This window comes from Jaculus jaculus, chromosome 2 (assembly GCF_020740685.1).
Source record: "Jaculus jaculus isolate mJacJac1 chromosome 2, mJacJac1.mat.Y.cur, whole genome shotgun sequence".
NCBI classification, from domain to species: Eukaryota; Metazoa; Chordata; class Mammalia; order Rodentia; family Dipodidae; genus Jaculus; species Jaculus jaculus.
The window spans coordinates 27,440,141-27,457,966 of NC_059103.1; the positions used below are offsets into that span (position 1 = coordinate 27,440,141).

Genomic DNA, 17,826 nt, shown 5'->3' on the forward strand with positions numbered 1-17,826 from the left:
CCTCTAGTTACTTCACTGACCTTGCTGCAAGGAGCAGAGAAGGTGACAATGACCTATGAGCACAGCTTATTGGGAAAACCAGTGGACACATAGGAGAGTTAAAAATGACATCAAACTCTTACTCCTGGGGAAAGAATGAACATGAGTCCCCTTTACTTGACCAGTACCTAACAGCCTGGCCAAGAACATAATTATTTCATTAGTTATAAAAATCATGCCAGGCATGGTGGCGCACACCTTTGATCCCAGCACTCGGGAGGCAGAAGTAGGAGGATCAACGAGGCCACCCTGAGAATACATAGTAAATTACAGATCAGTCTGGCCTAGAGTGAGACCCTACCTCAAAAAAAAAAAAAATCATAAATTTCCCCAAAACCCTGTTATATACTTTAACTTTCTTTTCAGTCTGGCTACTCGGTCCACTGGAACACATGCCAGGATGCAACACTGTTCGAAGAAGTCTCGTGCCTGATACTGGTAATGTGTGGTAAAAATTCCATTTTAAGAGTGTCCCATCATTTAAGAAGATACAGGCACTTTAAAGTCAGACACAGGAGTGTGAAATGCTTATAGAAAGGGCTGAAAATGTCGTTGCTTTTTAGAACACTCAGCTGTCCAGAGGAGCATGGAAGGAGCTGAAAGATCAGATACAGATACCTTGCAAGAACAGGTGCCAGTTTTTTCAGAACAGCTGCAGAGACCCTGCTCCAGGTCACAAGTGTCCTCTTTCGTCCCCCTTTGGTCACAGTTGCAGGGAACACAGTCGGGAAAGCCTCTGTAACCCAGAGAGCACTGATCGCAGTTCCGCCCACCAAATCCAGCCTTGCACTGGCACTGGCCGGTCAGCGCGTCACACCGGGGACTCACGGAACCCTCGTGGCTACAGTTGCAGGCCTGAGAGAGATAAAAATAAAACTAACTGAATAAAAAGGCAGCATCTCTGGCCGGAGAGATGGCTTAGCAGTTAAGGAGCTTGCCTGCCAAGCCTAAGGACTCATGTTCATCTCTGTAGGTCCCACAGGAGCCAGACACATAAAGTGACCTGAGCATGAAAGGGGCATGCATGTGCACAAGGCGGCACAAGCATCTGGAGTTTGATTTCAGTGGCTAAGGCCCTGGTGTACCAATTTTCTCTCTTTCTCTGTTTCACCCTCACATAAAAAAATGTCCAATCTCCTGGGCTTGCATCAAAAAAAAAGGCACTATTTATACCCCACTAGTGCACACGCTCAGACCCCAGAAAAGCACTAAGTGTGGGGAAATGGCACAAATGGGTTGACCTCTGTCTCCTTCTCTTTCTCTCTCTTCTCTCTAACTCACTCACTCAATCACTATTACTACGTGTCACTATTCCACCATGTGCTAGCAAGATTCCGGGACTGCACGGCAGGACGTCAGCACGTCCTAGCAGCACGGACACGCCGTGCCCAAACTATGAACTGAAACCGAAGCTAAGCAGTCCAGCTCAGTGACATTATTTTAGAGTTCAAGTATTTTTTTTTCACATGGTTTCAAAACACAAACCATAAGAACGCTGGACTTGATCTGTCAATGAAATGATTTACACATCTATGTTGGAAACTAGCAGATAGACCTAGCTAAACAGTTGAAATTTTTTTTTTCCCCAACCATCAATTTCACAAACTAGGTTTCTGAAGGAAACCCAAAAGAATTGTGAAAGTTGCTCAATGTTCCACTTTTACTCCTGTAATCTGTGCTGAGTGTATCCGTTGATTGATTTACAAGTGGGATCTAATCATGCTGCTTAGGCTGGCCTAAAATCAAGCTGTCCCCCGGCCTCAGTCACCACCTGTATAGCCGAGAATACAGGTGACAGCCACTGGGTCAAGCTGAACCCACCTGGCAGCCCTGCTCCAGATCCCGGCCCCAATAATCCTCCACACATTCCTCACACTTCAGACCCTTAGTGTGGGGAGGGCAGAGGCATTCTCCAGATTTGGGGTCACAGTTGTTCTGAGTATGAGCACAGTTGCAGGCTAAAACAACAAAAAAAAACCATAAATAAGCAAACAAACATCACTGCACATGGTGGCCTGTGTGACTGAAATGAAGATCATTAATATAAACCATCTCTCTTCTAATAAACTCAGAGCCATTATTGAAAGAGACCTCACAACCCCATGATCCATCTACGTCTCACAGAGATTTTTACTCCTCCATGTTAGAGATGTTTCTAGCAGAGAGGTAATCAGACCATGGGAGCAATGGAGAAAGAATTAGAAAATGCACTGGTAGTGGGAAGAGCAGAGGGAGGATTTATTATGTGCCAACTGTCATGTTAAGGATATGATTCTGAACCCCTACAATAACCACTTGGTGGAGATTGTAATCCACTTCCTTTCTAGATGAGGCAACTAAGTGCAGCTAATGATTAGCCAAAACTCCTAGTTAGTAGGTGGCAGAGAGATGACAAAAGTGTTTGCTTGTTCCCTGAAAGAGAATGGAAAGAGGAAACAGGTATGAAGCCTGATAAAAATGCAAGAAAGGAACAGAACTTCCTGAAAGTTAGTCTGAAGTTCGGGAAGGTGCTGGGATAGTCCGGCAAGGAACAGACAAGGAGTCCCAGAGCTTACGTGTGCAGCCACCATCCTGGTATGCATAGAAGCCGTGTGAACACCTGTCACACTTTTTCCCGGTGACCCCTGGTATGCAGTAACATTGGCCATCATCTGTGCATTCATCTGACATGGAGCCTGCTGGGCTGCAGTTACAAGGTTTGCAGCCAAGGCCTGAGTCCAATCCGTAATAGTCAGGCTATGTGACAAGATGGGAAGAACAAAGAGTTAGTAAACTCCACACTAGGACGCCTTCCAGGTCTCACACAAAACGTTCCACATAATCATGAGTTGTTCATGGCACATTGACTTGCACACTAAATACATGCTCTGTAGATGGGGGACCTAGCCTACACCAGCTGTGCCTGGAGAGTCAGTTTTCATCTACAGGCATGCATTCAAGTTTCTTTGAACCCAGCTAATTGCCGATTACCCCTCAGTGGAAACACTTTAATTCTAGTCAATGACCAGTCAGCATCTTACCAGGCACCGGTCACACTGCTGTCCAGTCACGTAGGGTTTGCAGTCACAGAACCCCGTCTCAAGATGGCACAAATCCGAAAGGGAGCCATTTTCATGACAGTCACAAGCTAATATGCACATACACACAAGGCAGAGTAATGGTTATTTCTGAGGATGAGGATGGTTACAGTAAGGCCCTTTCAATGTCATAAGGAAAGGTTTTAAACACAGAGTACAATTCACAACAAAAGGAAAGCTTAGTCAGTCTATAAATCACAGTAGCATGCCTGGTAGCCCTGAGCATGGGAGGCTTGGTGGCCAGAGAGAGGATACGGTGGTTTGAATGTAAAATGTCCACCACACATTTACGTGTTTAAATACTTAACTCCCAGCTAGTACTGCTGTGTAAGCTGCAGCTTTACAGGAACCCCTCGGAAATGAACCCTGTAGGCCCCCCGCTCTGCTGCCCTCCAGGGACTTGCACCCACATCCCAGAGTTGGATTGTGCGCAGGACCGCTGATTCCTAAGCACACACAACCCTACTTACCTGCACTCCTCCTAAGAAGACACTCACACACCTACAGACATGCCCTTACCTGTGCCTCTGAGGGGACATTTCCCCAGAGACCCTACCGTCCCTTCCTCCCTCCTCCTCACTGAGCATGTGCATCCACCTCAACTATGTCCTCTTGGACTCTTATCTGCTAAAGCATCTTTTCCCAAGGTCTGTCGGAACGCCCCACGTCCCCAATTCAGTGAGCAGATTTCAGTCCTCGTCTTACTAGATCTTTCTATAGAATTCAATCCACTGATCTCTCTATATACTCTCAATTAAGATAGCCATATTGCTTATTATCAGGTTAATAAGCCCGGAGCTATAAAAAAAAAAAATTCAGTCAGCTAATGTGTGCCTATATCTTTTTCTGTATCATTGGTGCCCTCTTATGTTCCTAAGCTGTAATGTCATGGTAAGACCAACATCTAGAGGAAGTTATCAAAATGCATAATTTTCATTTTCATTTATTCACTCCTTTCTTAAGACTCTGAGAGGGAAGGAAGGAAGGAAGAAAGGGAGGAAGGGAGGGAGGGAGGAAGGGGAGGAAAGGGAAAGAGAGTGAGGGGAAGGAAAAGGAAAGCAAGGAGGGAGGGAGGGAAAAAACAAAGAAAGAAGCAAAACAAAGGGAGGAATGAGGAAGGGAAGGAAGGGATAGAGGAAAGAAGGCAAAGGGAGGAGATGGGAGTTGGAAGGGGAGAGGAAGGAGGAAGGAAGGGAGGGAAGCAAGGAGGCTAGGGGAGAGGGGAGGGAGAGAAGGGGAAGGGGCAGGAGGGGAGGGCTGAAGGAAGGAGGATTGGATTGAGGGAGGGAAGGACAGAAGGAATCTGAAAGCTGCACTGTGACATTCCAGTGTTAGGTCATTTCAGACATGAACGTCAACTGTATCAGTGAGTGGCTACACAAGATCCGGAATTTCAAGGCTCTACACAGAAGTTAGCAAAGCTACCCAGGTCAGCCGGGCAGTTCGTGCGCGGACCACTGGGACATGCTACCACCACCCTTTGGCAATTTTGAGATTACAGGCTCACCTTCCCCATTCTACCTTTTACTGTCTCATCTGCCTCCAATAATTCCTTAAAATCTCTCTCACAAATGTGATGGCTTTAAGCATTGCTCCTCCCTTATTTCAGATACTGGGAGCAGAGGTGAGACCTGGAAAGAAATCCCCAATCATGTAATGGATGAGTATGCACTTCCTAGGTCTCTGACCTTCACACATAGTAAGTAACCCAGCAAGCCACTGTAGAAAGGGAGGAATTAGGTCTTGAGTCTGTTTGAACTACAGGAGATACAACATTCTATGTAAGGTCTCCTCATGGGCTGAACCCTTTTTGACACATGCAAGTAGATGGATGGAGAGAGTCATATGTCAAGACATAATGACCCTGACATCACAGGCCATATACTCACCAGTACAATTTTTGGCAATCACCGCATCCCCATAGAATCCATCGGCACACCTTTCACAGTGAGCACCGTCTGTGTTCCCCAAGCACTTCAGGCATTCTCCAGTGACAGAGTCACAGTGACCAGCCTCAAACGGATCCACATTCCCACTGCAGTCACATGGTATACAAACTTCTCCGGGTACTGTTGGGTTTCCATAGTAACCGTCTGCGCATCTGAATCCAAGATGGGAAACATGACCAAATAAATGCAATTATTAAAGACATGACCCCTATCCAGGGACTCCCCAGATGGCTAATAGATCAGATGGAGGGGTTTTCCCCGTAAGATTGATGCTGGAAAGGATGTGACTCCCCATTCAGGCTACCATAGATCTTCCCCACCCATCATGTCAATGGGAACAGAACCTAAAAGAGACATAAATCAGGGGCTGTGCCTGCATCTCCAGAGCCAACTTAGACCCAGCCCTAGACTCTTAGGATGTCACCCAGCTAGATAGACTGACCCAAGTGCTGAGATGCATGCATAGGAAGAGACAAGATCAGGAGTCAGAGGGTCAATATTAAGTCAAACCACTGAGCACCCTCACTGTGGCCAGAACAATCAGAAATTCAGACGTGTGACAAATGTAACCATAGAGGCCTCGCTCTTCCCACACTCCTTGATGTGACCTCAGATGAGACCAGGAGTCGGAGCACTGACCTCGCACAATTGCCAGCACATATTAACATTGAATTTTTAGTGACTATGCTGGAATTTCTCTATGATCCTATAAAATAAGAATAATGCACCAAGAGTTCAAGACCACAAATTTTTAAAGCTCCATCCTAATACATTGTATAAATATACACTGAATTATCACATCATACCCATGGAATATGTACAGTTATTATGCATCAATTAAACTAGAAAATATAGACATTTAAAAATAAAATATAAAATCTTTGTTGAACTTATAAAATAATATTAATGATGGTTTGTGAAACTGGAGGAATGCAGAGTACCTCTCGCACCAGGCTCCCGAGTAGCCCACGGCACACTGGTCACAGACCATTTCGTCTCCATTGGTGAGGTGGCAGGTGGGACTGAAACTGTCAAGAGAAATGAATGTGATTTTCCAGTAGATGGCCCAAATTTCTAAATATTTAGCATAGGTTACCTTCTAGTTACTCCTGTTCTAACAAACTTAACAGGCTCTCAGCCCAGATTCCAAAGCTTCCTCTACACAGCATTCCCCATGAGCATCATTCATCCTGCACCCCACATTTGGGCCAAGGGGCGTTATCTACTAGTCCCTGCTCTTCAGTTCCTCAGCCCACAGTGAGCTTGTATCTTCCTCTGTCCTCCTGCTAACTGGCTCGTCCGCACTGCTCAGCTCAACCTTGTTTCCTCCAGGAAGCCTGCTTGGATGCTCCAGGTATATCTGCTTCCTCTCCTCTCTCATATTTCTCTAATACTGATCTTTCCAGCTCTGCAGTCTCCCTGTCCCATTGCTTACTGAAGACCAAGGGTGACCTGAATAGGGATTATAGGCAGAACCACACCATTTCATCATGAATAACCCTGAGTGACCTCTGCTGTCATTTCAGGATGTGTCCACAGAGGCCCCAGGCTTACTTGTTGGAGGCTGTGGAGAGAGGGCAAGCGCAAGGCTGGCAGTCCTCTGGACTTCCACGTGAAGGCGTTCCATAGAAACCGGGCAGGCACTGCTCACAGTGGTCTCCGGCGGTGTTATGTGTGCAGGACTAGGTCACATACATCAACACACAAATCAGAGTACGAATAGTTTTAAAGATATTCAAGACAAACTGCTAAAACACATGCGATTTCCTGAGTTCCAGGAAGATTTACCTGTTTGCAGAATGCATAATCTTTATGAAAATTGGGGCAGGGATGAGGGAAAAGAGGGTACTAACACATGATATATCCATACAAAATATGTCTCTCTCATATATATATATATATATATATATGAGTATATATATGTGTTATATATGTGAAATTTATGGTCTGTACAGATGGTTTAGAGGTTAAGGTGCTTGCTTGTGAAGCCTAAGGACCCATATTTGATTCCCTGGTACCCACATGATCCAAATACATGCATCTGGAGTTCATTTTCAGGGGTCAGAGGCCCTGGTGTGCCCATTCTCTGTCTATCTAACTCTCCTCTCTCTCTCTCTCTCTCTCTCTCTCTCTCTCTCTCTCTCTCTCTCTCTCTCTCTCTTTGTGTGTGTGTGTGTGTGTGTGTGTCTCAAAATAAATCAAATATTTTATCCATATACATGATTTTCCTAAGTGAGCACGTACACACTCTGGCCACGCCAAATTAACTTGTCCATCTGCAGGAAGCAACCAGAAAATGGAACAGAATACATCAAACTGCTGGTTTCAGATGCCAGACAATAGCCAGTGCAGGTATAATGCCTGGCAGGTGGTGAATGGGACGCCCTAGAGCCGCGTCTTTCTGCCTGGGGCCATGTGTGTGAGCGGAGAAGAGAGGTCAGGGTGCGGTGGGATTGATTGGTCCAGTTAAGATTTAGGCAGAGTACTAGAGCATGAGAGTAAGAGCTCCAGAAATCTGTGCAGAGGACCCCTCTGAGTAACAACCCAGTAGCGAGCTGCTCTTCCAGAGAACAAAACTGCACGGGGCCAAAGAAATATAGGTGAGGCACATGCAGAAAATTTCAGAGAAAAAACCACAGAATGTGTCTCAGGGTTTCTTCAGGGGCAGGGCACAAACTGACTGATGCTGTCATGGTGGGTCTAGCACTTGAGGGAATGAAAATGTTCATCTCTTTGGGAAGGAAAAATATCTTCTTTTGGTTGGCAAAGGAAAGACTTGAGAGTCCAGAAAAGGCTACAAGTCCATGTCCCCTTGCTCAAGGCTTTAGATTTCCTTCCATGCTCATCTGATTTTTATTTTTGTCTGAGTGTATATGACGTGTGTGTGTGTGTGTGTGTGTGTGTGTGTGTGTGTGTGTGGTATTTGTGCATGTATATGACTTTGAAATGCCCCATGCACTCACCTATAGTAGGGGTCAATTGTTGCCGTGGCCCAAGCAGAATGTTTACCCAGCTCCATCACAGTTCTGTCATTCTTGTTTGAATGGAGTCTCTTAGTGTTACTAGAGCTTCCTGGTTTTCACAAGCCCAGGCAACATCTCCTTACAGAAATGGGTTATAGGTGCATATAGCCACACTCAGTTGCTTACATAAGACCTTGAAATTCAAACTTAGGTGACTTCAGGGCAGTGTATTTTCTTGTAAAACACACTTTGCCACTGAGTCTTCTTCATTCTTTTTTTTTTTATTTTAGAGAGAGAAAGAAAGATAGAGACAGAGACAGAGAAAGAATTGGCATGCCAGGGCCTCAGCAATCAAACTCCAGATGCTTGCACCACCTAGTGGGCATGTGCGACCTTGTGCTTGACTCATATTTGTGTGTCTGGCTTACGTGGGATCTAGAGAGTCAAACATGGGTCCTTAGGTTTTGCAGGTAAGCGCCTTAACTGCTAAGCTATCTCTCCAGCCCAACCCTGAGTCTTCTATCCAGCCTCATCTAAACATTTGTGGGGTTTTTTTTTGAGGTAGGGTCTCACTCTAGTTCAGACTGACCTGGAATTCACTGTGAAGACTCAGGGTGGCCTTGAACTCATGGTGATCCTTCTACCTCTGCCTCCTGAATACTGGGATTAAAGGTATGTGCCACCACGCCCGGTTCCATCCTCATCTAAACTGTGATTACCATTCCCTTTGTCCTAAACGTAAGCACTAATTGTTTAAAGGGGAAAATAATGACCTGACAGTGGAAAAGACTAGCAGACATCATCTTATGTGAGTGATGTCAGCTAACGTCCCTAAGAACCACATGAAGTGACTTCATGATCTTCTAGCTGCTCTGAGAAGGCATATGGCCTTCATGGTCTCATGCCCCCAAGTCATAGCCTCAGCCTGATTGTAGGGAAGCATCAGATGGTCTCTAGCTGAGGACGTCCTACAGAATGTTAGCACTCTTTGAAAATAAGCAGAGCCGCAGGAGACAAGGGAAGACTTATAGATACCACAGGGTAGAAGGAAAGATGCAAGGCCACTACATGTCCAGCAAGCCTTTCAGCTTGATCCCAGAAAGAAAAAGGAACTGGAGTGGAAACACTAATGAAATTGCAGCATGTGGTTTAGTTAATCACATGGTTCCAACATGAATGCCACCGCTTTGGTAACTATATTCCAGTTGTGCAATGTGGTAACACTGGGGGTTGCTTGCTGGTGGAGGCCACCCAGAAAATCTCTCTAGCATGTGATGACCCTAAATCTAAAACTTCCAAAAGCATGCTCAAAATTCTAAAGATTCTTATTTCTCCTCAGTAGCACTTTCAGGGTAGTTACTGCTTATGCTGCACATATATCCCTCTCAGTTAACATGAGTAAACTTAGTATCTGTTTAATATATTCAGTGATGCTCTGAGTATAGTTTGCACTCATTTAGTGTATTTGGTACTGATTTCCACAAGCCTGCATTTTTAGAAACATGATAAATCTATGCTTTCATACTCGCTACAATTGCTTCCTCCAGTAGCACGTCCTCAGTTTGCTGATCACCCTGCAGCAGCAGCAGGAGATCCTCGGGGCTGATCTTGCAGACCCACATGTCAAAGAGAAAAACAAAAAGGAACATCTCCCAGCTGTAGGGAGCCATGTTCCCAAGGAAACCCATCCTAGAAGGACACAGTCAGTCAATAAACCATACTTCATCTGATTGCTATGGATGCTTTAGAGAGACCTGAGGAGAATGAAATGGAGCTTTGCTTGCAGAAAGACCAGAATAAGCTACTCGGGGCAATGTGGATCAGGGAGTCAGATCTTCTACGGAAGGCCTGTTACTTAGATTCCCCTAGCTCTGTGACTGAATTAATCTTTTCAGAAAGAGCATGAAAGTTACCCTGCCTGGTGAATGGGGTATAGACTGTTAGCATTCACATTCATGGTGGCTCTGAGCAATCTGTCAGAACCCAGAGGGTGGTCTGCCTTCAAGGCACAACAGCTTGAAACTACATATTTGTTAAATTCTGTTTCAATTCATTTATGACAGAAAAGTTTAGCTGAACTAACTATAGATCACTATTTTTGTGCAAATGATAGGATTATTAAATTTTATTATTCCACTTGTACTTTATGTAATACAGTATTAAAAGTTAGCATTTTCATTGAAAAGGCAGTCTCTTGTAGTTAATCAGCACATGACTTTTCTACACTCATATTGCTTTATAATTTTGCTACATAATTACTTTGGATTTGGGGAATTTGGGAATATACTATATATATATTTATTATATTTATATATTACATACTATACATACACATTGAGGTTGTGCCTAAGTTTAAACATGAAATTAATTTATATTTCATGTATACCTTACACACATACTCTGCAAGTGATGTTGCATAATAATTTTAGTTCACATGTGTTTTGACATATTCTTCACAAAAGAACAGGGGAGGGATTTCCACCTTGTGACACCATGCCATTCCTTAAAAAGTTTCTGATTTCACATTTTGGATTTTCAGGTTAAAGATGTTCATCCTATTCTACCAAAAAAAAAAAAAAAAAAATTGGGTGTGGGCCTGTCGAGTGTGTGAAGGTGTGTGTGTGTGTGTGTTTGTGTGGGCACACACGTGTGTGTGTATGGGCTCATGTGGAGACTAAAGGGCAAACTCAGGTGTTGTTTTCCAGGAACCCATCTACCTTTATACTGGTTTGGAGCTCACCATGTAGGCTAGACTGACTAGTCAGTGAGTCCCACAAATCTACCTGTCTCTGTCTCCCTAGGGCTGGGATTGCAAACAAGATCACAACCTCCTTGTTATTTTCTTTTTTTTTCTTTTTCATGGATACTTGTGATAGAACTCAGGCCTTCATGCTTACATGTAAAGCATTTTCTCACCTCATCTATCACTGCCAGTCCCAACACAGTTCTTTGTTCCCCAAAAAAAGGTTGAAATAAAAGCAAGAAATATTTAAAGACGTGAGCCCAAATTTATGGATTTCCTTTGGAGCCTACAAAGTCAGGGCTGTGGTGTGGAGGAAGTACTTGGTGTAATCATTTCCCCACAACAAATGGCTCAGGACTGCATAGGGTTGTGGTAGGGTGGGACGCTTGAGGTTTCCACAGCAAACTTACAAAGCAAATTCCATGAACGTCACACTCGGATGCATGGCCATGACATTCGCAGGGCTGACAAATTCCTCCAAAAAGTATTCCATCCACACGATAATAGCCGGGCAGACAGGACTGCAAGAGAAGGGTGTCGACTCATGTAGCTGGATGTAAGTTTTCACATTATGTAAACTGTCTTCTTTCCAATAAATTTGGAAAGTGAACTACTCAATTTTCCATCTCTGTTTTCTATTTGCAAACATCTTTACCAAAATATGATTTCCATGCCATAAAAAAAAACCCTAGTTTAAGGGTGCAATTCAGTGCTTTTCAGTAAATTTATGAAGCTGTTCAGATAGCCCATGTCCCAGTGCCTGCTTCACCTTAAAGCTGGGGTCAGGCACACAGAAACTGAACGGCGAGGCTACGGGTTATCATGCCACTGCATTATTCCAAAACTAGCAGTGCCGTAACATGGTCTAGCCAGTTTTCCAGGAGCTACACACACCCAGTCCTTCTTGACTCTTTACTTTTGAGACAGGATCTAGTTATGTTGCCCAGGTAGGTCCTGGATTTACAATCCTCTTGCCTCAGTTTCCCAAGTACATGAGATTACAGGCCCGTGTCACCAGGCCTGATGAGGAATATTTTAGTTATACAAATATTAAATATCCTTATTCATGTAGACCTCCTAGAAGTTCTCTGACACCTCCATCCACACACACTTCCCTCAGGGAGAGGGCCTCAAGTGCAGCTGGGCATGGAGTGCATCAGCCCAGAGGCTGGCAAGGTCCAGTGCTATAAAGACTTCCATCCTCTGAAAGTCAGCCTCTGAGTACAAGTGTGGTCAATGAGTGGGATCTTCAGCTTCATGAAAATACCGGCAATGCACTAAACGACTGTGCTACAAAAATTATGCCTCATAGGCAGGCATTTTTTCTGGTCATTATTCCCCCCCAAATACAGCATAATGACTCTTTACATAGTGTTTATATCATCGAGCTAAGTAATATAAGTCACTTAGAGATCATAGAATATATACAAGAGAAAAAAATTTTGTCTATTACAGATTTAATAATGGATGGTTCAGATTTTGTTATTTGTATTACTGATCACCCTTAAGACTGACTTAGTTTATTAAGATTTTGAATAATACTAAATTATGTATTTCTGAATTTCTGTCAATATGTATATATTCTTAATCTAAGCATGGCTTCATATGCAGTATGAGATAATTTTTATCATATGTATACAGTTCTGATTCATTCCCTATTATCAATTTGAAAATTCTGAGTGGACAATCTATAACTGAGTGTAATACAGACTTAAATTTTTAGAGCCACTAAAAATTCAGATATTGTCAATGTTAAAGCAAGATTGCCTAAACAAAAAGACAATAATTTTTTTAAGTTTTTAAAACAGGAATATATACAAGGAAAATGTGACTGGATTATATGCAAGTACTTCATTGTTTGAATGTTTCACACAAATATGCAGACTTGAGTATTCTCAGTGGGTCCTTAGACTGGTTTTCTCAGATATCCCAAAGCCTGGCTCTATTAAGCCCGTGGTCACCTGAGCCTGCACACATCTGCCCAGGCTGCCTCCAGAGCACACTGGACTTGGAGGGGTCTAGTGGAGGCTCCTCTGTGCTGTCCCCCACCCCCAGTGGCTCAGTTGTCCTGGTTTCTAGGACCTGGGATCCTGTATTCCAAGTTCCTGCTCTTCTGTTCCATAGTGCACGAGTCTCAAGAAGCCTTAAGATCATTTATCCACAGAGTATTATGACCAGTGTTCATAGAACCGACACTTGCTAGGCTTAAAGATGCATGATTGACTCTTTAAAATGCTTGCAAATAAATTAAAGGTAGTTTTTAAAGTATACACTGGTTTCAAACACAAAGCAAACCAGCCAACCAAAATAAAAAAAGGAAAATATTTAAACTAGGAATATTTGATTAAACACAAACATCAGAAAGCATCAGGCCAACTTTGCTAACTTCAATGTTCACAAATTATAACAATTCATCCACGCAAATGATGGATTTTATTTTCTTCCTCTGTAAAAATGATTGCTAAGAAACCACAGCCAAAGACAAATCTTCATAACATAGTCATGAACATGTAGGAAGCATGATCACACAGTGGGGTTGAGCAATGTGGATGAAGTTCAGATCCTATTATGACCTCATCTAAGTTGTGTGGTCAAGGCCATGCTATTGAATCTCACTGACCTTCAGTTTCCTGGCATTTGGAAGAGACAGTATAGAACTAACTTACCAGGTATCTGTTGGCAATATGGTATTAAAACATGAAAATGAAATGACAAATGGAAAGACCTTAAAGTCCTGCTAAGTACAGGACATCTTGAGAAGCACTTAGTCAATGCTTATTTCCAAATGAATTTCTTTATTGATTGCTTATAAATGACTTTTCATATGGCCATCCTCCATCTCCATGTAGTTTTGGATGTAGGACTCTCATGGATACCAAAAATCCTTGTCTATTCAAGACCTAAATAGTGTTGTATTTGTCTGTATCTTACTCACATCTTCCATATACCTTAAATCTAGATGATTTATAATACCTAATACAATAGAAATGATGTATACATAAATATCCTGCTGTATTTTTAGGGATCATGACAGGAATATTGTCTCTAGTTGTTGAGTACTGATGCACTTCTCTTACACTTGGAAAATAGTCAGTCAGTGGTTGAGTCAATGCATGGATGCAGAACCTGCGCTTCCTATGTGATATCTAGCCCACTGACATAAACTAACCAGGGGACATATACAGACTCATAATGGGCCTGGCTTGTGTAAATCTATTCTGGTTTTGTGCAAGTGACCATTAATGTTCATATAATCAAGTTCAATTTTCCTTAGAAATTCAGGTCATGTCTGAGTAGTATACATTTCCTATGAACTAAGGAAAGAGTGTTGCATGGAGTCCAGGTACTTTGAGGTACACCAGTGGGGACTCCTGCAGAGGAATCCAATTTTTAAAACAACGTGATACCCAATATTCTCATGATCCATTAAAGTCTGAACCACACATCGGTTTTCTAAGTCAGAGTGCAAATATGCACTTCAGTGCAGTTTCCCCTTAGGAAGGAGCAAAGTGGCAGAGGTGAAGCAGTACCTCACAGGAGGTCCCTGTGTAGCCTTGAGGACATTCACAGTGTTCCACATCCGTGGCTACTGACAAGTCTATAGCATTAGGGCTTGCGGTGTCCAGAGAGACAGAATCCAACCTGGAAAAAGACAGGGGGCATTATGTGACTCATATGTTTACAAATGATGTCTCATACCATTTTTCCTTATTTTTCATTTTTAATTAATTTATTTGAGAGAGAAAAAGGTAGAGAAAGAGAGAAAGAAGGAAATAATGTGCATGCCACAGTTTCCAGACACTATAAACAAACTCCAGATGCATGTGCCACATATGCATCTGGCTTATGTGGGTACTGGGGAATCAAACACAGGTCCTTAGACTTCTCAGGCAACCACCTTAACCACTAAGCCATCTCTCCAGCCCCAACCTCTCATATCTTAATGAATATAGGCTCCTAAAAGATTTATTTCAAACTAAATAGAACAACCATAAGAGCCAGAGGGTGGGAGGGCATACTCAGATCATTGAACCCCTCAAAATGGCTAACAGATGCTCTCACAACTCATAACCCACAACCCTATGGTGAATACCAGAAATCCCACTGAGGAAGGCCCTCAATGAAGTGAGGGCAGGGAGGAGGGGAAGGATGGTATCAAGACATGATGTGTCCATACAAAGATTCTACTTATAAAAAAATGTCCCCAGGGCTGGAGGGATAGTTTAGCAGTTAAGGTGCTTGCCTACAAAGCCAAAGGACCCAGGTTCGATTCCTCAGGACCCACGTAAGCCAGATGCACAAGGTGGCACATGCATCTAGAGTTCATTTGCAGTGGCTAAGGCCTTGGCATGCCCATTATCTCTCTTTCTCTCTCAAAAAAAAATATATATTATAAAAAATATAAATATAAATATATATATATATATATATATATATATATATATATATATTTTTTTTTTCGTTTCTTGAGGTAGGGTCTCAGTCTAGCCCAAGCTGACCTGGAATTGGAATTCACTATGTAGTTTCAAGGTGGCCTCGAACTCATGGTGATTCTCCTACCTCTGCCTCCCAAATGCTGGAATTAAAGGCATGCACCACCATGCCTGGCTTCAAATAAATAAATATTTAAAAAAATTTTTTAAATGTCCTGGGCTGGAGAGGTGGTTTAGTTGTTAAGGAACTTCATGTTCACTTCTTCAGATCCCAAGTAAGCCAGATGCACAAGGTGACACAAGTGCGCAAGATCGCACGTGCAAACGAGGTGGCACACGCGTTTGGAGCTCTATTACAGTGGCTGGAGGCCCTGGAGTGCCAATTCTCTCTCTTTCTTTCTCTCTTTTCCTCTCTCTTTCTCTTTCTCACTCTCTTACATAAAAAAGGCCACTCTGTTGGCCTTAAAAATAAATTAAAAGTGAAAATAAATGTCTCCCATAGCATCATGTGTTTGTATTGAGCCTCATATTCAAAACCCAGCTGGCGCAGCCTTTCAGAGGTGGAGCCTGACAGACTGACAGAGCTGTGTCACTATGGGGTGAACCTTGGGATGCTATAATGCAGCCCCACTTGCCAGTGCTATTGTAGGTCTTTCTTGCTATAGTTCCATGCTGACACGTGACAGTGTGAGCCAGCTTGCCGCATGTGACATGGTATTCCCCACCATGATGACACTTCCCCTTGAAACTATAAGCCTCAACTAAACTCTTTCCTCCCATGCTACTGGTCAGGTGTTTTGTCTAAGCAATGAGAAGGTAACTACTACAATGGCTGTGTGATTTTTGTGTGATTTCCACCAAGGAAACTCTGGCAGCCATCATTATTCCTTGGAAATGCTCCCATCATTTTTGACCAGATATGCCATGGCCCACAGGCTGCCTTGGGATAAGTTCTTAGGGTGTTTATTTAGAGTTGAATCACTTCAAAAAATGATGAATGATCATTCAGTATACTATACCATGTTGGCTTCATCAGCACCCGGCTTTCACATTTGGCCAGGAATCGCTAGGATTTGACCCCCTTGTGGCAATCACATGAGCAAGCATGATCACATTGGTTTAAATAACTATGGAAAACTAAGACTATTAGCATCAGGAGAGAGAGAGAAAGAGAGAAAGAGAGAGAGTGAGAGAGGGAGGGAGAACCATATGCAACGTGTTTCTGACAACTGCTAACTTATCAGGCACTTCTTAGAAGACCACTGAAAATTTCTGAACCTAAGATCAAGTCTGTTTCTTAGTAGATGAGTTTGTTGTGAATGCCTATAGTTTTATGCCTTCAATAAAATTACATTTATAAAAGGAATACTAGGTCTGACACTGCCTGAGTTCAATCTCCAGAGCCCACACTAAAATAGCTGGGAATGGCCATGCACCCCTGTAACCTCTGTCCTTCTTGGGAACAAAGACCTGTGAATCTTCTGAGCCCTGCAAGCTCAGCAATTAGTCAAAGGAAACTTTGGTTCAAAACAAGACCAAGCAAAACAGCAGGGGAGAAGGAGGTGAGCAACCCCTGCCACAGGTGAGAATATGTGCTGCCTCAAGGGCACATACACATATATACACCACATATACACACCCACACACTGCATGCACCATATTACCCACACAAGCAAAAAATAATAATAATAATTAAATAATAAGCTAGTTCCTTTAACTGTGTCCTTAATATAATATTAAGCTTGAATTATGATAGATAGATAGATAGATAGATAGATAGATAGATAGATAGATAGAGCTGGAGAAATAGTTTAATGGTTAAGGTGCTTGTCTGTGAAGACTAAAGACCCAGGTTTGATTCCCCAGTCCCCACGTAAGCCAGAGGCACAAGGTAGTGCATGTGTCTGGGGTGCTTTTGCAATGACTAGAGTCCCTGGCACACCATTCCCTCTCTCTGTCTATCTGTGTCTTTCTCTTTCTCAAAATAAAATAAAATAAAATATGGAAAGAAAGATAAGAATGCAATAGCTTTGCTGGAAGCTTCTTCCCTCTTCTCAGCACATACCTGTAAAGAGCCATTTTTGCAGAATTGTATTTGGCTCTGATCAAGAGATGCGTTACATTGGCAAGGACAGTCATCAGCTGGTCACGGTCAATCTCCTTTTTGCTATAAAAGTTCCAAAAGTTCTCAGGCACCAGCTTCACCATGTTGAAGTACTCTTCATAGGGCTGCAGTGACAGGCCTTCAGCCTGGGTGCTCAGAGTGAGTCCATTTCCCTAGCAATTAAAACCAAGTAGAAGTTGGAAAGAAGGAATTTAATGGGAGTGGGAAGGGCGAAAGAGACATAATGGGGGGGGGAGGAGTTAAGGGTAAATACAGTCAAAATACATTATATACAGGTATGGAATTGTCAAAAACAAAATAAAATAACTAACAAACAGCAAGCAAAAGTAAAACCAAGAGGAAAAATATTCATAATTCATTTTGGTGATAAAAAAATTAAAATCAGGGCTGGAAGGATAGCTTAAGTGGTTAAGATGCTAGTCTGCAAAACTAAAGGACCTAGAGACTTAGATTCGATCCCCCAACACCCACATAAGTGAGATGCACAAGGTGGCTCA

General features: G+C 42.9%; 1 protein-coding gene across 2 annotated transcripts in view; it reads right to left on the reverse strand.

Moving 5' to 3' along the window:
• Lama1 (laminin subunit alpha 1) overlaps positions 1–17,826 on the reverse strand; it is a 156,947-nt gene that overhangs the window by 64,915 nt on the left and 74,206 nt on the right. For both annotated transcript variants that reach the window (XM_045143150.1, XM_004662598.2), the window contains exons 14-23: positions 17,270–17,481; positions 14,302–14,413; positions 11,182–11,292; positions 6,620–6,747; positions 6,007–6,093; positions 5,006–5,217; positions 3,060–3,166; positions 2,595–2,775; positions 1,861–1,997; positions 658–894 (exon numbers count right to left, since the gene is read on the reverse strand). In XM_045143150.1, coding sequence (XP_044999085.1) covers positions 658–894; positions 1,861–1,997; positions 2,595–2,775; positions 3,060–3,166; positions 5,006–5,217; positions 6,007–6,093; positions 6,620–6,747; positions 11,182–11,292; positions 14,302–14,413; positions 17,270–17,481 — 1,524 coding nt within the window. The remainder of the gene's footprint in view (positions 1–657; positions 895–1,860; positions 1,998–2,594; positions 2,776–3,059; positions 3,167–5,005; positions 5,218–6,006; positions 6,094–6,619; positions 6,748–11,181; positions 11,293–14,301; positions 14,414–17,269; positions 17,482–17,826) is intronic.